Here is a 19,111-nt window from a genome sequence, read left to right on the forward strand (position 1 = left end):
ATTGAATCCAGCAGATAATGATAAAGAACTCATATGGATAGCAATATGCAATGCATGTAGTCTTATGACCACTCCCCTATTCATTAAACAATATGTACAACAGTCCATCAATCAACACACGCACCCTACCCGTCACCGACACACCCACCTCGGAGTTGAAAGCTGTGTCTGGCACGAACTCCGCCGTCATCCAGCAACAAGTGGTGACACTACCAAGTACCAACCCATTATTCCTCGGTCCTCCCGTCCATCTTCACCGACTCCGAAACCGAGGTACAACAGAACATCTCCACAAGCGGCTTGGAAGCAGGCGTGAGCCGCGTGACCCGGCCTCCATTCCATCCCGCTCTTAGTGCCAACGCCCAAGAGACCAAGAACATCCCGGCGCCAAAAGCAGCCAGCCTAAACAAACCAGGCAGCTAGAAAGCTGCAAATGGCGTAGACTAAGGAGGGATTGCAGTAGTATACATGCAGATTGCACGGCATACATGAATGCATCGAAGCCGCAAACCCCGGGCGGCTTTACGGTAGCTTGCCGTTCACCGCTACAAAAAAGGGGCTGCAGGCTGTAGCGTGCAGCGTTCTTGAAATCAAGAAAATTTAATGTGGGCGCTTCTGCAAAGTCCCCGCCGCTAAGATGTTCTATATGCCGCTGTCAGTCAGTAAATAATGGGCTAGCCCGGCCCACGAGCGGCAACGGCCGACACCTTGCATTGGCCATTCTCGCGAAATATAATCAGGATTTAGACTAGTCTACCTGAATGGGGCGGTTGTGGATTGTGCTTCGTGCAGGACTTGCCTGCCTGGAAGTGCAAGGTGCAAGTAAGATTTGTAGATACTCCGTAGTCCTATGCAGAAGCCTAGACCAAGCTTGTGTCGTGAGAGAGCGAGTGGCGGTCAAATTATTCTATATAATTAAACAGATTATCCCCTCCAGATTTATCCAATCTCTATAACCGCATCATTATTAAGCTTCATAGACATTCACCATGATAGCCCTCACTGCCCCTTCCACTTGATAGATAAGCCTTGCGTCTCATCAAGAGCATCAGGCTCCCCTGTTGAGGGCTCATTTCCGATCTCAGATTGCTCGCCAATGTCGGAGCGACGACCCGTCTCAGACTTCGCATCGCTCGCAGACCTGGCAACTTCAAGCCCATCAAGCATCTGGTTTTCTTCAGTGGTAACGTCTTTCTTCTGCCTGATGTCTCTCCATCCAAGGCCCCAGCAGAACAAGAAGGCCACACCCCCAAGGCCAATCCCCATGTAGAAAATCCTATCGATAGCCGTACTATAATCATCCAGGACGGCGGTCAACTGCGTTCCAGACACTATGTCTCGAACGGACCGTGCGCCCGACTCAATGATCCGGCCTGCTTCGGTAGCGGATAGATCCTCGGCCAGTAGATGGCGAAGGCTGTTGCTGAATATTGTCTGTGCGGCGGAGAGCATAACGGCGCCACCGAGGAACTGGCTGAAGATGACGATGGCCATGGCGGTAGGTATTTGGGGACGCGGGATCAGATTTGGTATAGTTATAAATGGCTTTGTTTGTTAGTGCCATCAAGACGAGGGACTAGCGAATAAAAAACATACTATACTGACTGACAAGCCAATTCCAGCACCAAAGATGATTTGATACCCAATAAGGTCATGCTCGGGGGTAGATGTGCCTATCATGGAGAGTACGCCGGATCCAATAGTCATTAATGCCGTTCCGAGAACGATAAAGGGGAGGTAGTAACCGAATCGTTGCACTATTGATGTTAGTTTGCGCTGCATCGCTGATGCGGACGGATATATATACCTAGAGCCCCAGCTGTAACCGCTAAGAGAACCTGCGCAAGAATATTAGGTAGCATATGAACACCGCTCATCAGCGCTGAGTCGTTCTTCACAACTTGGAAGTAGATAGGAAGATAGTAATTAAAGGAAAACATCACGCCGTAGAAGAAGAACAACGTCCCGGCAGCAGACCAGATAACGCGCATTCGGAGCAGAGACAGCGGGATCATTGCGCCGTCGCCGCGGGTATATTCCCATCCAAGGAAGGCCAAGAATGTTACCCCAGCCCCGATAAAGAGACCTATTATCCGAGAGCTATCCCAAGGGTATTGATTCCCACCCCATGTTAGCGCCAACAACAGCATGACAACGGCGGGGGCTATGAGGACGAAGCCAAAGAGGTCAAGGGATTTGACGACCGTGCGGATGACGTCGCGAGCGCGCGGCTTTTCGATACTCGTCGGTAGTCGGGTAAGGAGAACCATAAGGAAAACGACACCGCCGATGGGCAAGTTGATGTAGAAACCTATCGACGATTAGAGCAAGTCAGCAAAAGCACATTCGCACATCGGGAAGAGTGACTCGGGACGAGCGTACACCAGCGCCATGAGACTTTCTCAGTCAGAGCTCCTCCAATGAGCGGGCCGCAGGCGGTCCCGAGTTGGCCAAGGGCCATGTTCATTCCCATGATCAAGGGTTGTCTGTGAGGGGGCACGCAGTCGGAGATGATGGTGAGAGCCCCATTCATCAGCACCGAAGAGCCGAGCCCAGCGACCGCGCGTCCGACAATCAGCATTGTAGATGAGGCCGCCGCAGCGCAGAGGACTGATCCGAGTTCAAAGACGGCGAAGAAAATCAGGAATGTGCACTGTTGATAAGTTAGGATGCTGCGGCCACGGGAGACGCCGAATGTCGGTTGACGCTACAGTCTGCGGTGGGCTAGAGATCGCACCTTGGTGTCAAAGTAGGTGTAGAGCTTTCCACTCATGGGCTGAAAAGCCGCGTATCCCAGCTGATAGGCACTGCCATACCAGCCGACATCAAGGAGCGAGTGGAAGTGGGACGTAATCTGTGGGATGGCAGTCGCGATGATGGAGGTGTCAAGCAAAAGAAGGAAATATGTCAGCGTGACAGGAAAGAGGATAACCATGAGCCTGGCCAAGGAAAGCTGCTCATATTCAAGCGTCTTGGAAGCAGGCGGCCCTGCGGTCGCATCGCCAGCTGTTTTCTCGTTATCGCCCTCCATCATTGTGATATCAACTAAGACGAGAAGTGGATTTCCTGTTCTTTGGCTTGTAGCCTTGTTTATGAGAGTCGCAGCTAAAGAAACAAAATCGGGGACTCAAAGATGGGTGGTCGGGACGGATCTGGAGATCAGCAGTGATCGCCCTCACTATTGCCAATCGCTACGCTCCCTTGGAAGACCTGTTCCCCACGGATGGGTGCTTGGGTGGGGCTGGAGTATTCGGTGGCCGTCAGAGTTACTCCGACTTGCAACCGGCCGTGATTGGTCTGGATCTGAATGGGATGTTCGTGCTGTGCGACAAAAGAGTGATATTGACCAGTAGAAAAGAAACAAGCATTGTCAGCAATGTTCCGCCCCCAAACAAATGAAATTATATATACATCTATACGATGACCGCCGTCTCGAGATGTGCCTGCCCTCGCTCGCACGACGCGGTTGATGCTCGGGAGCAAACACTCAGTAATGCATTCCACCTCCTGAGAGATTTGCCGGCGGGATACCCTCCGATGGGATTCCCAGTTCTTCCATCCAGACATGAGTAACCGGGTTTGCATATTGAACATGATTCTGCATCACCGGTTGTGGGAGGTGCACAGTTGGATCAGGGGGTTGCCATGTCGGGAGGGCCTCGTCGCCATCGGCAATGCCACCTGGTTGGTTCCATCCTGGTGTTTGCGAGTCAACTGAGGCTGCTCGCGCGTTCATGTTGCCTTCCAGTCGCCCAGGCGTATGTACCCAGGCCTCTATTGCCCGCCCCAGCAGCCAAGCCCGCGCCCAGAAATCATCGGGAAACGGCCCGCTAGGGGTGGGTGAGAGCTGGTCAAAACAGCCGTGAATATGATCAAATACATCAACGAGATTGATGGTCTTGCTCACGGCATCGCAGTTCCAATCCGGAGCCGGGTGGCATGTCAGCCGGTAAAGAGTCACCAAAACCCGAGACAGCTGAGACCACGTGATGATCGTGAATCGTGGGTGATCCTCCGCGGTCATCCTATAGTACACAGAAAGCCAGGATTTAATGGCCAGCAAGGTGTGCCACATACAATCAATCGCTTCAGGGCCTACTGGCTGGTCGTTGTCAGGGGATTCACGGTCAAAATTGGCTGTAAAAGCCGTTTCATGAATTCCTAGCTCAACAGAGTGTAGTTGTGCGAGGACCAAGTCTGTAGTTTCATGTTAGTCATGAATTCAAATCGGAGGAAGCAAAGAAATGAATGCCTACTCTCTTCCAATAGGTCTGGCGGGATGGAGTTGCGGACGGTCTCAAGGTGAGATCGGAAAGTTCGGAGAAAGAACGGCATGTGAAGTTGGGAATTATGCTCTTCGCGAAGCCTGGTTGCATTCTGCGACAGTAACTGTAGGCGTATGCTGGTAGCCAGCACAGAGTCTCCAACCCATTCGGGTACCGCTTCAATGGTCCTCAGATCGTCCTCCATCTGTGATGTCCAGTGCATGGGTTCCATCTGAAAAAAGTAACTGGAAACACTAATGGAACATGATGTTAGGCGGAGGAGCTTGCGGAACACTGCGTAAAAACTTACTAGGAGCTCAGGAGAAAACAGCCCATGACAGCACGTTTTTCCTCCGGAGTACGGGTCTTGGGAATTTTCCGTCTCAGGTTGGGATCATACCCACCACCGAGCTCGGTAAGCCTATACGCATCAGGAGGCTGGGGTTTGTTAAGATTGAGGTCATTAACAATGGAGACGGCCATCTCCATCAGCCGCGATAGCGTCGACATCCTGTTCAGATGATGGTCTTGGCTCCAGGCTGTGTAGGTCAGCAGTGCGAGAAGCAGGTCAATATTGGACTGTCCCTCCACCACCATCGCCTGCGCAACTCGACTTTTTATCCTCTTGGCCCAGGCTAGTTTCTCCTGCACAGAACGAGTAGTTACGGCAAGCATGGACTCAAACAGAAAAGGCCGCTCTTCTTGAAGCTGCGGCACCGATAGATCCGCGGGCATGTAGATAAAAGGACAAAAGTTGAGCATGGTTATGAACTGATTGAAGACTTCCTGGGCGTCCCGAGGCTCCGGAGAGGTCAAAGAGAGGCCGGGCATTATGGGTGGCTGCTCTGGCAATAGGTTGATGGTTGGTGGCTGTGACGGAGGACGCAAAATTGGAGAAGGCGTCTCCTTGCACTGTTGCGGGACGCTGCTGGCCCGGCTGGGCGAACTCGACTGAGAGCAGACCGCTTGAAGGAGCGTGAGTACACTGTCGAGTTTCGCGTCCATTCCTTCGATCAGGGGAGCCTGAAAGGTCTGCGATCCCCGCTTGCGCACCCCGTGGGCCGGCCGGCACGGCTTTTTGAGGCGGTGACATCTACCTAGGGTGAGTTATCGCCCAAAAAATGGCCAAAGCCATGCACTGACCTTTGACATCCTGGCCCATTGGCCAGTGCAACGCATTTGACCTTGCCCTTGGCGCAGTTCTGACATGCGAGGCCGTACGGACCCCGTCCGTCCACGGACTCCATGGCGGGGACAAGCTTTGAGGGGGTCAAACGGAGGCGCGGGAGATCGATGGATTCCGCTGCGGGACTCGCCGAAAGAAAGCCCACAGGGGAGAGTTGGGAGTTGAAAAACCACGGGGCGCGCTCTTTGAAGTATCAGTCGATGGGGAGGAAGAACAACACGATGCAAGACATGCAATCTTCCCCTGAAGAGAGGGACGTGATGAGATTCGAGGAACAAAGAAGTCGTCACACCACGTGATGTGACGGCGTCCTTGGCTTACTTGCTCGAGTATAGCTTCGAATCCAAACGACGCTTGCACCGCACTGCTTACTAAGGGTATGTCCATTGTGCTGACAATGGTCAAGGGTTGGGGGCCAAAATTCCAGGGGCCAGTGCATCGTGCTCCTGCTCGTCTTTGACCTTCCCGGGCTCCTTCATCTTGCAGCCTCAAACAGCCTCCTGCGGCGCGTATGGTTTATAAGTGTTGTACTACTGCTCATGCGCTCGAGGAGCGTGGTGTCTAAAATAACGCAGAATGCGCGTGGTCGGTAATCGGAATTTATACACCGAAAGCCGAGGAGCTTCTCGCACTAATTCTCCTGGCATTTTTCTAGCCCACCCGCGAGCCCAGCTTTGACCTGTGCTTCGCCTCTTCCTGGCCACCGCTCCTACTACTATCTACTCCTAGTCAGCCAGGACGCTCCGAGTTCCACTGCAGTCTCATTAATTCCCAGCCTGTCGGCCCTTGCTTTTTGCCGTCTTTCCTCAGCCTCGCTCCCGTGCCACAACCCGCAATTTCCTGCGTGCATCTGAAACTCCCGCGACACCGTACTTTTGCCGGCACACCGGTTGCTGGATGCCCGCACAGGCCGCAGGGTACAGCAACCTGGGACAAACCCGACAGCTTAGTCGCTCGATCTGCATTCGCACATGTTGCTTCGATCGATCCTGCATTAGACGCACGACTGCAAGTGGCACGGCGGGGTTCACGTAAGGTTCACGGTTCTTGTACGGCATACATGAACTGCAGCAGTATCTTTTGCTCTATAGCTACGTGGCAGTCTGCCATGTCTGCCACGGTGATGAGAAGTGGAGACTCGCTGAAGCTAAGTAGCGGGGCACCCTGGGCGGTCTCCCGGCTTGTCATAGATTTCATGCACCGAGGAAGCAAGAATTATCGCCTCTTGCTGTGTGTCATCCATCATGATGCATGCTCGATTGGTCTAGCAGCACGAAAAAAGGATCAGGAATTTTCCGCATCTCTCAAACAGACCAGAGAGCGCACAGTGCCAGCCTTTGAACGTACCACCTCTTTGAACCTAACCACCAGCCTACAAGCATCCACCCCGCGTTCCACTACCTAGGTAGGCCTTTTACTGAGTGTCCACAATCCTTCAGGAATCTGCGACAACTGGGGCCTGCCGTTTTAGGCATCCTCCGTCCAGGAAATTGCGTGCCGTGCTGCATAACCGGGGCCAGGCCGTGATTCCGAGGGCTTGTCATCAAAAGGACGGGCTAGGGATACTGAGGGCACAAAACTACAAAAGGAAGCTGCTTTGGACCCTTTCAAGTGCCGTAATAGGGCATTGGGCTGCCTACGTCTTGATATTCTCTCTTACTGGTCCCAGCTCTTACACAGCATCTGCAATTTGACGTTTCTGCTTGCTTTGCACTGGCTGTTCTGCCATATATGCTACTCAAGACCAATTCTAAACACAATGCATACTACGGCCGGTTATCGCTCTAATATGGAGCCCATCGCTATAGTTGGCCTCAGCTGCAAATTCGCCGGCGAGGCCAGCAGCCCAGATCAGTTGTGGGAGATGCTGGCTGCCGGGAGGAGCGGCTGGAGTGAAATTCCCCCTTCCCGGTTCAACTTGAAGGGGGCGTATCATCCCAAGGCCGACAGACCGAACTCGGTTCGTCATCATTCGCTCAATATCATGGATGTCACTGACGGCAGAAGCTCGACGTCCGCGGAGGACACTTCCTTGAACAGGATATTGGCTTGTTCGATGCTCCATTTTTCAGCTTCTCGGCCGAAACAGCTGCGGTACGTGGGACTCTTGGGGAATACTGCGCATGCCTGACAGTTGCAGTCGCTGGACCCTCAAATACGTCTTCAACTGGAATCTGTGTATGAAGCCATTGAAAATGGTGTGTATTTTTCTATCACTATGGTACTATCACTAATGCCAGACAGCCGGAATCACGCTGCCGGACGTCGCTGGAAGCAATACTGCTGTATATGCCGCCCTGTTTTCACGCGATTACCGGGATGGAATCATTCGGGATGAGGACAAATTACCTCGTTACCTGCCTACCGGCACTGGAGACGCAATGTTCTCCAACCGCGTCTCACACTTCTTTGATCTACGGGGTCCCAGCATAACACTAGACACCGGCTGTTCCGGCGGTCTGGTTGCCCTGCACGAGGGGGTCAAGAGTTTACGTACCGGGGAGTCCGACATGTCACTGGTCTGCGGTGCAAGTGTTTTACTTAATCCCGACTTATTCAAAGCCATGGGATCGGTTGGGTTAGTCATTTACCTCCTCAGCCATTACCACAATTTAACAAAAGTAGATTCTTCTCGCCTGACGGCAAGTCGTATGCCTTTGACTCCCGCGCAAATGGCTATGGTAGGGGAGAAGGCATTGCGACATTGGTCATCAAACGTTTGTCAGATGCGATCATCGCCGGAGACCCTATTAGAGCCATTGTCCGTGAGTCTGGTTTGAACCAAGACGGCAAAACAGAAACAATCACCAGCCCTAGTGAAGACGCCCAAGTAGCTTTGATGCGTGACTGCTACCATCGGGCCGGGCTGAGTTTTCAGGATACGCAGTACCTTGAAGCTCATGGAACAGGCACGGCGACTGGAGACCCCATTGAGTGTCGTGCAATTGCTACTGTGTTCAAGGCCTGTCGGTCCGCAGAGCAACCGTTGCGTATTGGTTCTATAAAGACAAACGTGGGACATACTGAAGCGGTTAGCGGGCTTGCTAGCTTGATCAAGGTTGTTTTGGCGTTGGAGAAAGCCAAGATTCCTCCTAGTATCAATTTCGAAAAACCTAACCCAAGGCTAGCTCTGGATGAGTGTCATATGCGCGTAGTTACCGGATTGGAGGAATGGCCAGCTGGCCCAGGTGGTGTCCGCCGTGCCTCTATCAACAACTTCGGCTATGGCGGCACCAATGCCCATTTGATTGTTGAGAACTGGCCGTCAACCCTTCATGGAAGCGGGCTTACAATGTCCGCAACACACCTTGAATCGCAGATACTCATTTTCAGCGCTCGCGATGAGGAGGCTTGCCTGAACACTATTTTCAACGTAACAAAATACTTACGAAAGAAAACGGCTACGGATGATCCAGAGGACATACTTCAGCGACTCGCATATACTTTGGCCCAGCGTCGCACCCGATTTCCGTGGGTGACCGCTCGCCCTGTTCCGGTCCAGAATGGCTTTCGGGAGGCCATTCGAGCCCTCGAGTCTAATATGCCTGCCCCTCGCCGTACCACACGAAACCCTCGCATTGGAATGGTTTTTACCGGCCAGGGCGCTCAGTGGTATGCAATGGGTCGTGAATTGATCTTGGCCTACCCAGTATTCAAGGCCTCGCTCAAAGAAACAGATCGGCATATTACGGCGTTGGGCGCAAGCTGGTCTGTCATCGAGGAACTGAACCAAGATATACCCGCCTCGCGCGTCCATGACGTCGAATATAGCACTCCACTATGTGTGGCCGTCCAAATATCTTTGGTTCGCCTTCTGCGATCGTGGGGCGTCAACCCCGTGGCCGTCACAAGCCATTCCAGTGGAGAGATCGCTGCTGCATACGCCGTTGGTGCTCTCAGCTGTCAAGCCGCGATGGGCGTCGCCTACCACCGTGCCCTACTTGCCGCAAGGATCAACCTCAGTACCTCCTCCCGGGGAGCTATGCTTGCGGTGGGTATAGGACGACAAGAAACGGAATCTTATCTGGCGCGTCTCGAAACCAAGAGCGGTACGGCGACAGTGGCATGTTTAAATAGTCCTGCCAGTACCACAGTGTCTGGAGATGAAGATGCTGTGGTCGCGCTCGAAACCCTAGCCAGGAATGACCGCATCTTCACCCATCGGCTCAAAATCAACACCGCCTATCATTCCCACCACATGAATCCCATTGCAGGACCTTACCGCAAGGCTCTGCAGGGTCTCTTATCTTCGAGCACCAGCGAAGAGCAGGGCCAGATCGCATTCTCTTCGCCAGTAACCGGAGGCCGGGTTCCGACCCTCTCGCAGCTGACAAAGCCCAGCCACTGGGTTGACAGTTTACTTCAGCCAGTGGAGTTCGTTGATGCGTTTACTGACATGGTCCTTGGGGGCGCTGATGCAGATGGCGCAAATGTCGATCTGATTTTGGAAGTCGGTCCACATACGGCTCTTGGTGGTCCTATCAGACAAATTCTCGATGAACCCGAGTTCGCAGGGCTGAATATTCCCTACCTAGGTTGCCTGGTACGAGAAACAAGTGCAATCGAAAGCATGCAATCGCTCGCCGCCAGCTTACTTTCGGAGGGATTTCCTGTAGATTTGGATGCGGTCAATTTCCCTCATGGTCGACCTCCTAGCGTTGCAGTTCTTACCGATCTGCCATCCTATCCTTGGAACCACCAAGCTTGCCACTGGTATGAATCCAGATTCAACAAAGCTCTTCGCGAGCGGTCCCAGCCGCCCCATGACCTTCTCGGCAATATTGTACTGGGCTCGGACCTCAACAACCCCAGCTGGCGACAAATCCTGAGAACCAAGGACGTTGCTTGGATTCGCGACCATGTCGTCCAAGACAATATTCTGTACCCAGCTGCAGGTTTTATCTGCTTGGCTGTTGAGGCGGTCAGGCAACTACCTGAACTGCAGTCAAAGCAAAACCAAGTTACTGCCGGCTATCGGATGCGTAATGTCGAGATTCTGCAAGCCTTGGTCATTCCAGAGAATGACGACGGCGTTGAGATCCAAACGATCTTACGCGAGGTCAATGACCGGGATATCGGGTCTCGGGGATGGAAACAATTTGAGGTGTCATCTGTTACTCCTGCAAATCGATGGACGGTCCATGCGCGTGGGATCATCACCGCCGAGCTGGAGGATTGCCCTTCTCAAGTTGTTCCTAGACCGCGTCCTGATGGCCTATCTGGCTACACACGGCGCTTCGGGTCCAGTGATCTATACGATATGATGAAGGAAAGAGGTATCAATCACGGGCAATCATTCCAAGTTATTACCAACATCGAGCAAGCCGGAGATAATCGACGAGCTGACTGCTCGCTGTTCGTTCCTGATACGACATTACCAACCGATCCGCCGAGTCAGGTATTGATTCATCCCATCACAATGGATGCCGTACTCCAGACTATCTATGCCCCCCTACTTGGAGGGAAAGAGTGGGAGGATGCAAAGGTACCTCGGTCGCTTGGTAGTCTCTGGATCTCAGAGTCCATCAGCCGCACGGCTGGTCACTGCTTCAAAGCTTTCACAACCCTCCGTCAGATTGACGCACGAGTCATGCACTCTGATATTACAATGGCTGATTCCAACGATACCACTGCCCTGCCTGTGCTGGAAGTTCGTGACGCCATGTATCAATCAGTGGGACGGAGTGCAACACGTCAGCGGACTAGAAGTCAGTGGGAAAGCGAGCCTTGTACGAACGTTGTATGGGCGCCTGACATGTCTCTAATGTCACACACAATGCGTGCGCATCTCAGTCAGCAGCTATCGTTTCCTCGTGATGATGAGGAGGTTCGGCAGCTAACTGACCTCCGCCGAGTATGTCTGTACTACATCCAAAGCACACTCTCGTCTCTCAGTATTATGGATGTTAGAAGGCTTCAAAGTCATCATGCCAAGTTCCACAGCTGGATGCAGCGACAGATTGAGCTTGCTGCTGATGGACGCCTTGGTCAGAACAGTGCCTGCTGGTTTGATGATACACCGCAGCAACGTCAGGTACTCATCGATCATGTCCGACGTGCCAGTGTGAACGGTGCCATGGTTTGTCGTCTAGGCGCTCACTTAACTGCCATCCTCCGCCATGAGAAGTCGCCATTGGAACTCATGATGGAGGAGAATCTGCTGAACCGCTATTATCGACAAGCTCTGAAAGGCGATCGAAGCCTGCATCAGGCCGCCCATCTTTTGCAAAAGATTGTCCACAAAAACCCCCGCGCAAGGATCCTAGAAATCGGAGGCGGAACTGGAGGCATGACTCGGTATGCGCTGCCAATGATAGGCACAGCTGAAACAGGAGGGGCGCTTACGGAGTTGTACCATTTCACTGACATCTCTCCCGCGTTCTTCGAAGCAGCGCGGGAGGAATTCGCCCCCTGGGACGAGATTATGCTCTATGACAAGCTAGACATCGAAGCTGACCCAGCTAGTCAGGGCTTCATTCTAGGAAGTTATGATATCGTCATCGCCGCACAAGTGCTACATGCCACAGCTTCCATATCCAAGACTATGTCTCATGTACGCCAGCTGATGAAACCTGGAGGCACCTTGTTACTGGTGGAAACCACCCAGGATCAACTTGATTCTCAATTTGCGTTTGGACTACTGCCTGGCTGGTGGCTTAGCGAAGAGCCCCAGCGTGCTTTGAGCCCTACATTGAGTGTTCCCTTGTGGGATGAATCCTTGAAGGCAGCTGGATTTTCTGGTGTCGATTTCAAGGTCCGTGATTGTGAAAGCGATGAATGGCACATGATGAATGTGATGACATCCACCGCTGTGACCACGCCTCCATCAAACCAAAATTCCGACTCCATTGTCATTGTGGAACGGAAGGGAAATCCATGCCAGCAGCGGTGGCTTGAGGTGCTTCGGGCCAATCTCGCTGCGGCTGGGCAGATCGCATCAGTGGTTGAGTTTGAAGGTGGGATTGCCGAGTCATATATAGGCAAGTTTGTGGTGTTTCTCGGCGAAGTTGACCAGCCGCTTCTACATGGCCTGGACGCCGCTGGTCTATCCAAAGTCCAGACCATGGTTAAACATAGTCGCGGTCTTCTTTGGGTGACTCGCGGTGGAGCGGTCAACTGCGAAAGTCCTGAACATTCGCTGGCCCCGGGGTTTCTTCGAAGCATACGACACGAGTACGTGGGTCGGAGATATGTTACGTTGGACCTAGATCCCAACGTCAGTCTTTGGTCTGATGCTAGTGCGACGGCTATCACGCAGATTACGACTGCGAGCTTCGAGGATAGCGAACGTGGTGCATCGGTCCCGCCACCATATGATTTTGAATATGCCGAACGCGACGGTGTTATCCTGGTGCCTCGCCTATTTCGAGATACCGACCGCAATCAAATGCTCTCCCAAAAAGCTCTCGATTGGGCATCACCCGAAACTCTACCAACGGAAACATTCTCTCAGCCAGACCGTCCGCTCGCATTGAAAGTCGGGATCCCAGGCCTTTTGGACACGCTTGCTTTCGATGATGATCCCGCAGCACCTGCTGAGGGCTCTCGGTTCCCGCCGGACTTCATTGAAATTGAACCACGAGCGTACGGCGTGAATTTTCGCGATGTGTTGGTGGCTATGGGGCAGCTGGAGGAGCGCGTGATGGGCGTAGACTGCGCTGGTGTTATCACCAAAGTGGGACCCCGTGCAGCAGCCCACGGATACACAGTTGGGGATGAAGTCTTTGCTCTTCTCCGTGGTAACTACGCTAGCCGCCCGCGTGTCGAATGGACCAATGCCATGCATATTCCCCCTGGTCTAAGCTTCGAGCAGGCCGCCTCGCTTCCCGCGCTTTGTACAACGGTGTACATCTGCTTCTACAAGATTGCTCATCTTCAACGCGGTCAGACTGTCCTCATTCATGCCGGCGCGGGCGGTGTTGGGCAGACTGCTATCCAATTCGCTCAACTAATTGGGGCGGAGGTCTTCACTACCGTAGGGTCTCCCGACAAGAAGGCGTTGGTTATGGATCGCTACGGCATACCTGCCGATCATATCTTCTCCAGCCGAGACAGTTCATTTGCAGATGGCATCCTAGAAGCCACTGATGGGCGTGGCGTCGACGTTGTGCTCAATTCACTGGCAGGACATCTGCTGCAGGCTAGTCTGAACATCGTCGCTCCTTTTGGTCACTTCGTTGAGATCGGTAAACGTGATATTGAGCAAAACAACCACTTGGAGATGCGGCCCTTCTCGAAACACATTACTTTCTCCTCTTTCGATTTGCTAGCGCTTTCTCAGCACGATAAGCGACTCATTCATTCTTCTCTGGCGGAAATCGGACGCCTCTTGGAGGAAGGAGCTATTTCTCCCGTTTATCCTGTCTCGACTTATCCGCTCAATGATATCAGCAAAGTGTTCCGACTGCTCCAGAGTGGAAAGATTACTGGCAAGGCTGTTCTCTCGGCTGGTCCCCAAGAACGAGTTCGTGTTGTCCCTCGAGTGAAGTCCGCGAGGCTGCGGTCCGATGCTTCGTATTTGCTTGTTGGGGGCGCGGGTGGCATTGGACGCTCCATGGCTCACTGGCTCGTTGATCATGGGGCTCGAAATCTAATCATCATGTCCCGCAGCGCGTCCACCAATCCCACCGCTGCTGATCTGGCGAAACAACTCCGGCCACGCAATTGCCGTGTCAAACTTATTTCCTGCGACGCTGCTGATCAGACGAAACTAGCAGCAGCCCTTGACAGATGTTCACTCGATCTGCCGCCTATTTGTGGAGTGATCCAAGCAGCCATGGTTTTGCAGGATTCCGTCTTTGAACGAATGTCATTTGATGACTGGCAGACTGCGATTAATCCAAAGATCAAAGTGTCCTGGAATCTGCACACCCAGTTGAAATCTGCCGATCTCGACTTCTTTGTCTTCCTCTCCTCCATGTCTGGAATGTATGGCTATGCAACACAAGCGAATTATTCGGCAGGTAATTCCTACGAGGATGCACTCGCTCACTGGCGTGTATCCCAGGGTCTTCCCGCTGTATCGATAGACCTGGGTCCGGTGAAAGGAGTCGGATACGTCGCAGGGGCTACTGCAGTTTCTGACCGGCTAACTAAACTGGGCCATTATCCTATAACCGAGGGCCAGGTCTTGCGAGTTCTGGAGTCCGCCGTCCTGTCGCCATTCGACAAGCAAGTTGCCTTGGGCATCAATCAGGGCCCAGGGCCCCATTGGCATCCCGACGGTTCATCCCCACTGGGAAGAGACGCCAGGTTCCAAGCCCTCCAATACCAGAAAAGAACACAAGCCCAGCCCACCGGCAGCAGCGCTTCTTCTTCAACGACATCGCTCGCAGACCAATTATCGGACGCGAGAACCCGGCAGGAAGCGGAGAAATGTGTGGTCGCTGCTATCGCGAACAAGCTTGCGGACATCTTCATGATTCCCATCGCCCATGTCGACACCGCAAAGCAACTTTCAGAGTACGGTCTAGACTCTCTCAGTGCAGTCGAGTTGCGCAATATGTTGGCCCTGCAGGCCGCAGCGGACGTCTCGATCTTTAGTATCATGCAGAGTGAGTCTCTCTCTGCGCTTGCTAGCGAGGTCACTCGCAAGAGCACACGCGTTGATTCTTCGATTTTGGTTATGTGACTACGTATGATGATTGATGAGCTTATGAATAATGGGATCATGGATCTAATGAGCTGGTTACGAGTTTACGTCTTCGATAGATTTAGCTGGAGCACGCTTAATTTGACTTGATTTGCATTATCGCTAGATACTGGCTTTTTGTACTCCATATTGGCAATTGCTGTCACCTGTTCCTCCCTGTTCATGGGCTTATACCTTCGGCTTCTCTGCCCGTGCTCTCCCCTGGGCGTCCTAACTCCATCTATCTCCGCAGTATTGACCAAATTACCGCGTGGTATGAGCTTACTACGCAAATCTTCCATCGCGCTCCATGGAAACAACACCATGGGACCGGAACATACGCCCGCAGGCACGCCACGAATTGGTCATCCAAAAGCTTATCCAGCGGCCTATAAATACCTGTTTCTTCCCTCAATCTTTCTTCCCTTCTTCAAGCATCTCAATAGAATCTTTTTGTTGATTATTCTTGGAATCTTCTGAGGATATTTGCATTTAGTTTTATTTGAGGTGTGTGAGCCTTCCATCTGGTTTACCGTGTCTAGGTAGTTGTATTGGCTCGCTGCTCTATCAGAGTGGCTTTGGGTTTATGCATCTAGCCATCGACTTAGCTGTCTACAAGGCAGGTAGGTGTCTGCCGCTACTATCCAAGGGATCGTAGGTCCTGTAGTCAGCAAATCTAGTATCGGAAACGATGTAAATATGCTCTATTTAGGTGTATTCTTTTCGCTAATTGATTCTTCTATCTATTTCTTCTTCCTGAGCAGAGCAGGGAGGTCATCCACCTGCTTCTTCCCTTCAACAATGTCTATAGTCCAGTTAGCACCCAACATAATCACTCAAGTTCAAGAACAACTTACTCCTCACAGCACAGAATAGCGGGAACTCCCCCGTCTTCCCATGCTTATCCAGAAAGTCATACACCACCTGCGCCGTCGAAACACCCTGCAGCTTCTGCCCATTCATCTCCTTCTCCTCAATCTCGCCTACACTAACCCCCTGCTCAACCGCATGCGTCGCAGAGCGCACATTACGGCCTCCATAGCAACTCGCCACCAAATCTGCAATACCCGCGCTCTCCTCGGTAAACGTCTTCTCGTTCACAGAACTAGGGAACCACGTGCGTCCGAACCGGATCATCTCGCCCACACCCTGCCGGATGATAGCTGCCTTCGTGTTCTCGCCCCACCCCTTGCCAGCGACGAAGCCTGCTGCCAGCGCGACGACGTTCTTCAGTGCTCCGCCGAGCGCAACACCCGCGACGTCCTTGACGACGTGCACGAAGAAATACGGGCGCTCGAAGAGTTTCTCGAGCAGCTCGCCGTTAACGTGTGGGAGATCCTGCGGGACGCGCTCGAGCTTGATGCTCGTTGGCTTGCGGTCTTTCTGGCGCTGCACGTCCACCTTGATCAGGTTATCTTTGGGCGCGCCGTCGCCGGATGTAAGGTCCATGGGCGGCGGGTCGTATCCGATAGTTGTCTCGCAGAGACGTTCGGCAGCGACTTCAGGCGCGATGTTTGCTCCCGACAACGCACCGCAGTAGATGCTTAGCTTCTCCATGATGCGCTCGGAGTACAGTGTGACCGTCCCATCTGAGACGTCGACGCCCTTGATGCAGGAGATGCCGCGGGCGTAGGGGAGGTGGTGGCCCTTGATCTGGTCGAGGGTCTTATCGATGAATTGGTGCGGGAGGTTGAAGACGAGGATGGATGCGTCCTTGACGGCTTCTTTGATGTCTGGTGTGGCGATGAGGTTGGATGGGAGCTTGATGCCCGGTAGGTACTTGACGTTCTCGTGTGTTTCGTTTATGACCTTCGTGAGCTTTTGCGGTTCGTCGCCGTATTTGGAGTGGTGCGGGGAGTCGGAGGGGACTTTGATGTCTTCTTCGAATACCCACATGCGCACCTCTTTCTCGAAGGTGTCGGTGTGTTCGGATGTGTTCTCGGCAAGGATCTTGCCGATTGTTGAGCCCCTGAACTTTGTTAGATGTGTTCTCCTGAAACAGAGAAGGGTTGTTCGGATGGGTGGTAGGGGTACCAGTTGCCGGAGCCGATGACAGAGACTTGGTGCTTTCGTGTGGGTGCCATTGTGTCTGTGTTCGTAACCTCGTGGTCGTAAGAGAAATGATAGCAGAATCCTAACAATGAAGGAAGTCTGGCTGGTTAATATAATGTTTGTTTCAATATGATATCATACGGGGCCCTCGGCAGTCCTTAGGCTTCCAGGATTGTTTTTGTTGCCAAGATGATGCAATCCTTACGGCAACCCTCCAGTTCATGCAGTCGGCCCCCGGCATGTCTTTAGTCCACTTATATCTCGCCAGGTTATCTCACTGGAAAAAGAATCCTGACACCTAGCACAGAATAACACCAAATCCTTGTCAAAACAACAGCCACATGAGGCTATGACGGCATGGCTTATCGATGCTTTCTTATCGATAGCGATTAGCTCACACCAATCAAAAGAGATTATGATAAGCAACGCCAAGCCCAGCTGAAAATCGGGAGATCTCCAGACCCGAGATGGACTCGTCTGTGATCTTCACCCTGCCGGTCCAAAATGGCATCACGATCACATTCTTCGGTCCCTGCCGCTGACAGCCACGGTCACGGATCGCCGCATTCCCGCCGGACCCCCTGAATTACCCTTTTTGAGCCCTCTCCGGTGGCATCCAGCCCTCACCATGCGCGTCCTCCCACCACCCCCGAAAAAGCCCACGCCGGGCCTCCTCCACGAATACGCAGACCGCCTCGTCGCATTCGAATACTCCTCCTGCAACCGCATCAAACCACACACCCTCCTCTTCATCTCTGGGCTCGGCGACGGCCTCGGCACGGTCGCATACCTGGATAACATCGTCGCCGCGCTCAAAGACACACAATGGTCCGTCTTCTCGCCCGTGATATCCTCGTCGTACGGCGGGTGGGGGACAAGCGGGCTGGGACGGGATACCGATGAGATGGCGAAATGTATTGAATATATCCGAGAGTATAAAATTGGATCGCTCGTGGGCGAGAGCGAGCGGAAGATCGTCATTATGGGGCATTCCACGGGCAGCCAGGATGTCATGACTTACATCTCGTCGCCGAATCCAAGGCTTCCTCGGCCTGGGCTGGATCCTGGGCATGAGCATGAGTGGATACCGGTTCTCCGACCGCGGGTTGATGGTGCGATCATGCAGGCTCCTGTATCCGATCGACAGGCCATTGAGGTTGTTCTGCGAGAAGGAAACGACCGACACAGCGCGGAGTACATGCGGAAGATCGTCGGTGATGCGGTGGCGACGGCGAAGAAACATACATACGAGGACTACGACGGCCTCGACACGATCATCCCCCTCCCCGTCACAGCAGCAATCGGATATCCGCCGTCAACGGCGATCTCTAGTCGACGGTTCCTCAGCCTCACGAGCCCCGATGCTCCTTCTCGTCCCAGTGAAGACGACCTATTTAGCTCAGACTTAAGAGACGAACGATTGAGAAAGACATTCGGGATGATTCGGCATCGCGGCGTTCTAGGCAGAGAAAAGGGGCTGCTCGTGCTGTATTCCGGCAGTGATCCTGCTGTTCCGCCGCATGTTGATAAGGAGCGGTTGTTGACGAGGTGGCAGCGGGCGACGGATGCGGAGAGGCAATATTGGCATGCTGAAAGTGGGATTATCCCGGGCGCGACGCATACGCTTGAGGGGGAGAGGCAGTTTGAGCAAAGGAAGGAGCTGGTGAGGAGGGTGAGGGTATTTTTGAGAGATGTTGAGGGGGCCTCGTAACAAACTATCATGCTAGACTTCAAGGCAAATAAAGCAATATCCGATGGAGATTTGATATTCTCATCCAAGCGTGGTAAACGCGGAAAAGAATAAATAATATAGCACCCTACAATTCATGAAAAGCTTGTCCATTTTGTTTTGTCTGATGTCCTCGCAAAATGCCACCGAATCTGGTAGCCCTGCCAATATATATCTCTGATCCATAACGACGTCATGGAGCAGTTTCGCTTCAAGATAGTAACTCCCTTCATCTATATAATACGAAA

At 52.9% G+C, this 19,111-nt stretch overlaps 5 protein-coding genes across 5 annotated transcripts; 2 read left to right on the top strand and 3 right to left on the bottom strand.

Moving 5' to 3' along the window:
• Window positions 1-999: 999 nt before the first annotated feature.
• On the bottom strand, window positions 1,000-3,034 carry BDW74DRAFT_183735 (MDR family MFS transporter; the record flags this gene model as incomplete). The annotated part of the gene is made up of 5 exons (XM_073730593.1): window positions 1,000-1,545; window positions 1,597-1,757; window positions 1,808-2,311; window positions 2,383-2,653; window positions 2,738-3,034. The coding sequence occupies 5 exons, from the start codon at window positions 3,032-3,034 to the stop codon at window positions 1,000-1,002; spliced, it is 1,779 nt and encodes a 592-aa protein (XP_073578206.1).
• Window positions 3,035-3,260: 226 nt separating this feature from the next.
• BDW74DRAFT_110443 (Zn(II)2Cys6 transcription factor domain-containing protein) lies at window positions 3,261-5,723 on the bottom strand. Its single transcript, XM_073721763.1, has 4 exons — window positions 5,409-5,723; window positions 4,576-5,358; window positions 4,257-4,519; window positions 3,261-4,197 (listed from the first exon to the last, which is right to left on the bottom strand). Exons 1-4 carry the CDS (start codon window positions 5,510-5,512, stop codon window positions 3,488-3,490), a joined length of 1,860 nt encoding a protein of 619 aa, XP_073578207.1. The 5' UTR covers window positions 5,513-5,723; the 3' UTR covers window positions 3,261-3,487.
• A 1,487-nt stretch (window positions 5,724-7,210) lies between these two features.
• Window positions 7,211-15,082, top strand: BDW74DRAFT_183737 (type I polyketide synthase; the record flags this gene model as incomplete). The annotated part of the gene is made up of 5 exons (XM_073730594.1): window positions 7,211-7,411; window positions 7,459-7,545; window positions 7,592-7,649; window positions 7,696-8,029; window positions 8,077-15,082. The coding sequence occupies 5 exons, from the start codon at window positions 7,211-7,213 to the stop codon at window positions 15,080-15,082; spliced, it is 7,686 nt and encodes a 2,561-aa protein (XP_073578208.1).
• A 743-nt stretch (window positions 15,083-15,825) lies between these two features.
• On the bottom strand, window positions 15,826-17,166 carry BDW74DRAFT_171522 (glycerol-3-phosphate dehydrogenase family protein; the record flags this gene model as incomplete). Its single annotated transcript, XM_073727317.1, has 3 exons — window positions 15,826-15,887; window positions 15,940-17,051; window positions 17,117-17,166. 3 exons carry the CDS (start codon window positions 17,164-17,166, stop codon window positions 15,826-15,828), a joined length of 1,224 nt encoding a protein of 407 aa, XP_073578209.1.
• Window positions 17,167-17,762: 596 nt separating this feature from the next.
• Window positions 17,763-18,900, top strand: BDW74DRAFT_171523 (uncharacterized protein; the record flags this gene model as incomplete). The annotated part of the gene is made up of 2 exons (XM_073727318.1): window positions 17,763-18,806; window positions 18,862-18,900. 2 exons carry the CDS (start codon window positions 17,763-17,765, stop codon window positions 18,898-18,900), a joined length of 1,083 nt encoding a protein of 360 aa, XP_073578210.1.
• Window positions 18,901-19,111: the final 211 nt, after the last annotated feature.

This window comes from Aspergillus multicolor, assembly GCF_047715735.1.
Source record: "Aspergillus multicolor strain CBS 133.54 unplaced genomic scaffold BDW74scaffold_49, whole genome shotgun sequence".
NCBI classification, from domain to species: Eukaryota; Fungi; Ascomycota; class Eurotiomycetes; order Eurotiales; family Aspergillaceae; genus Aspergillus; species Aspergillus multicolor.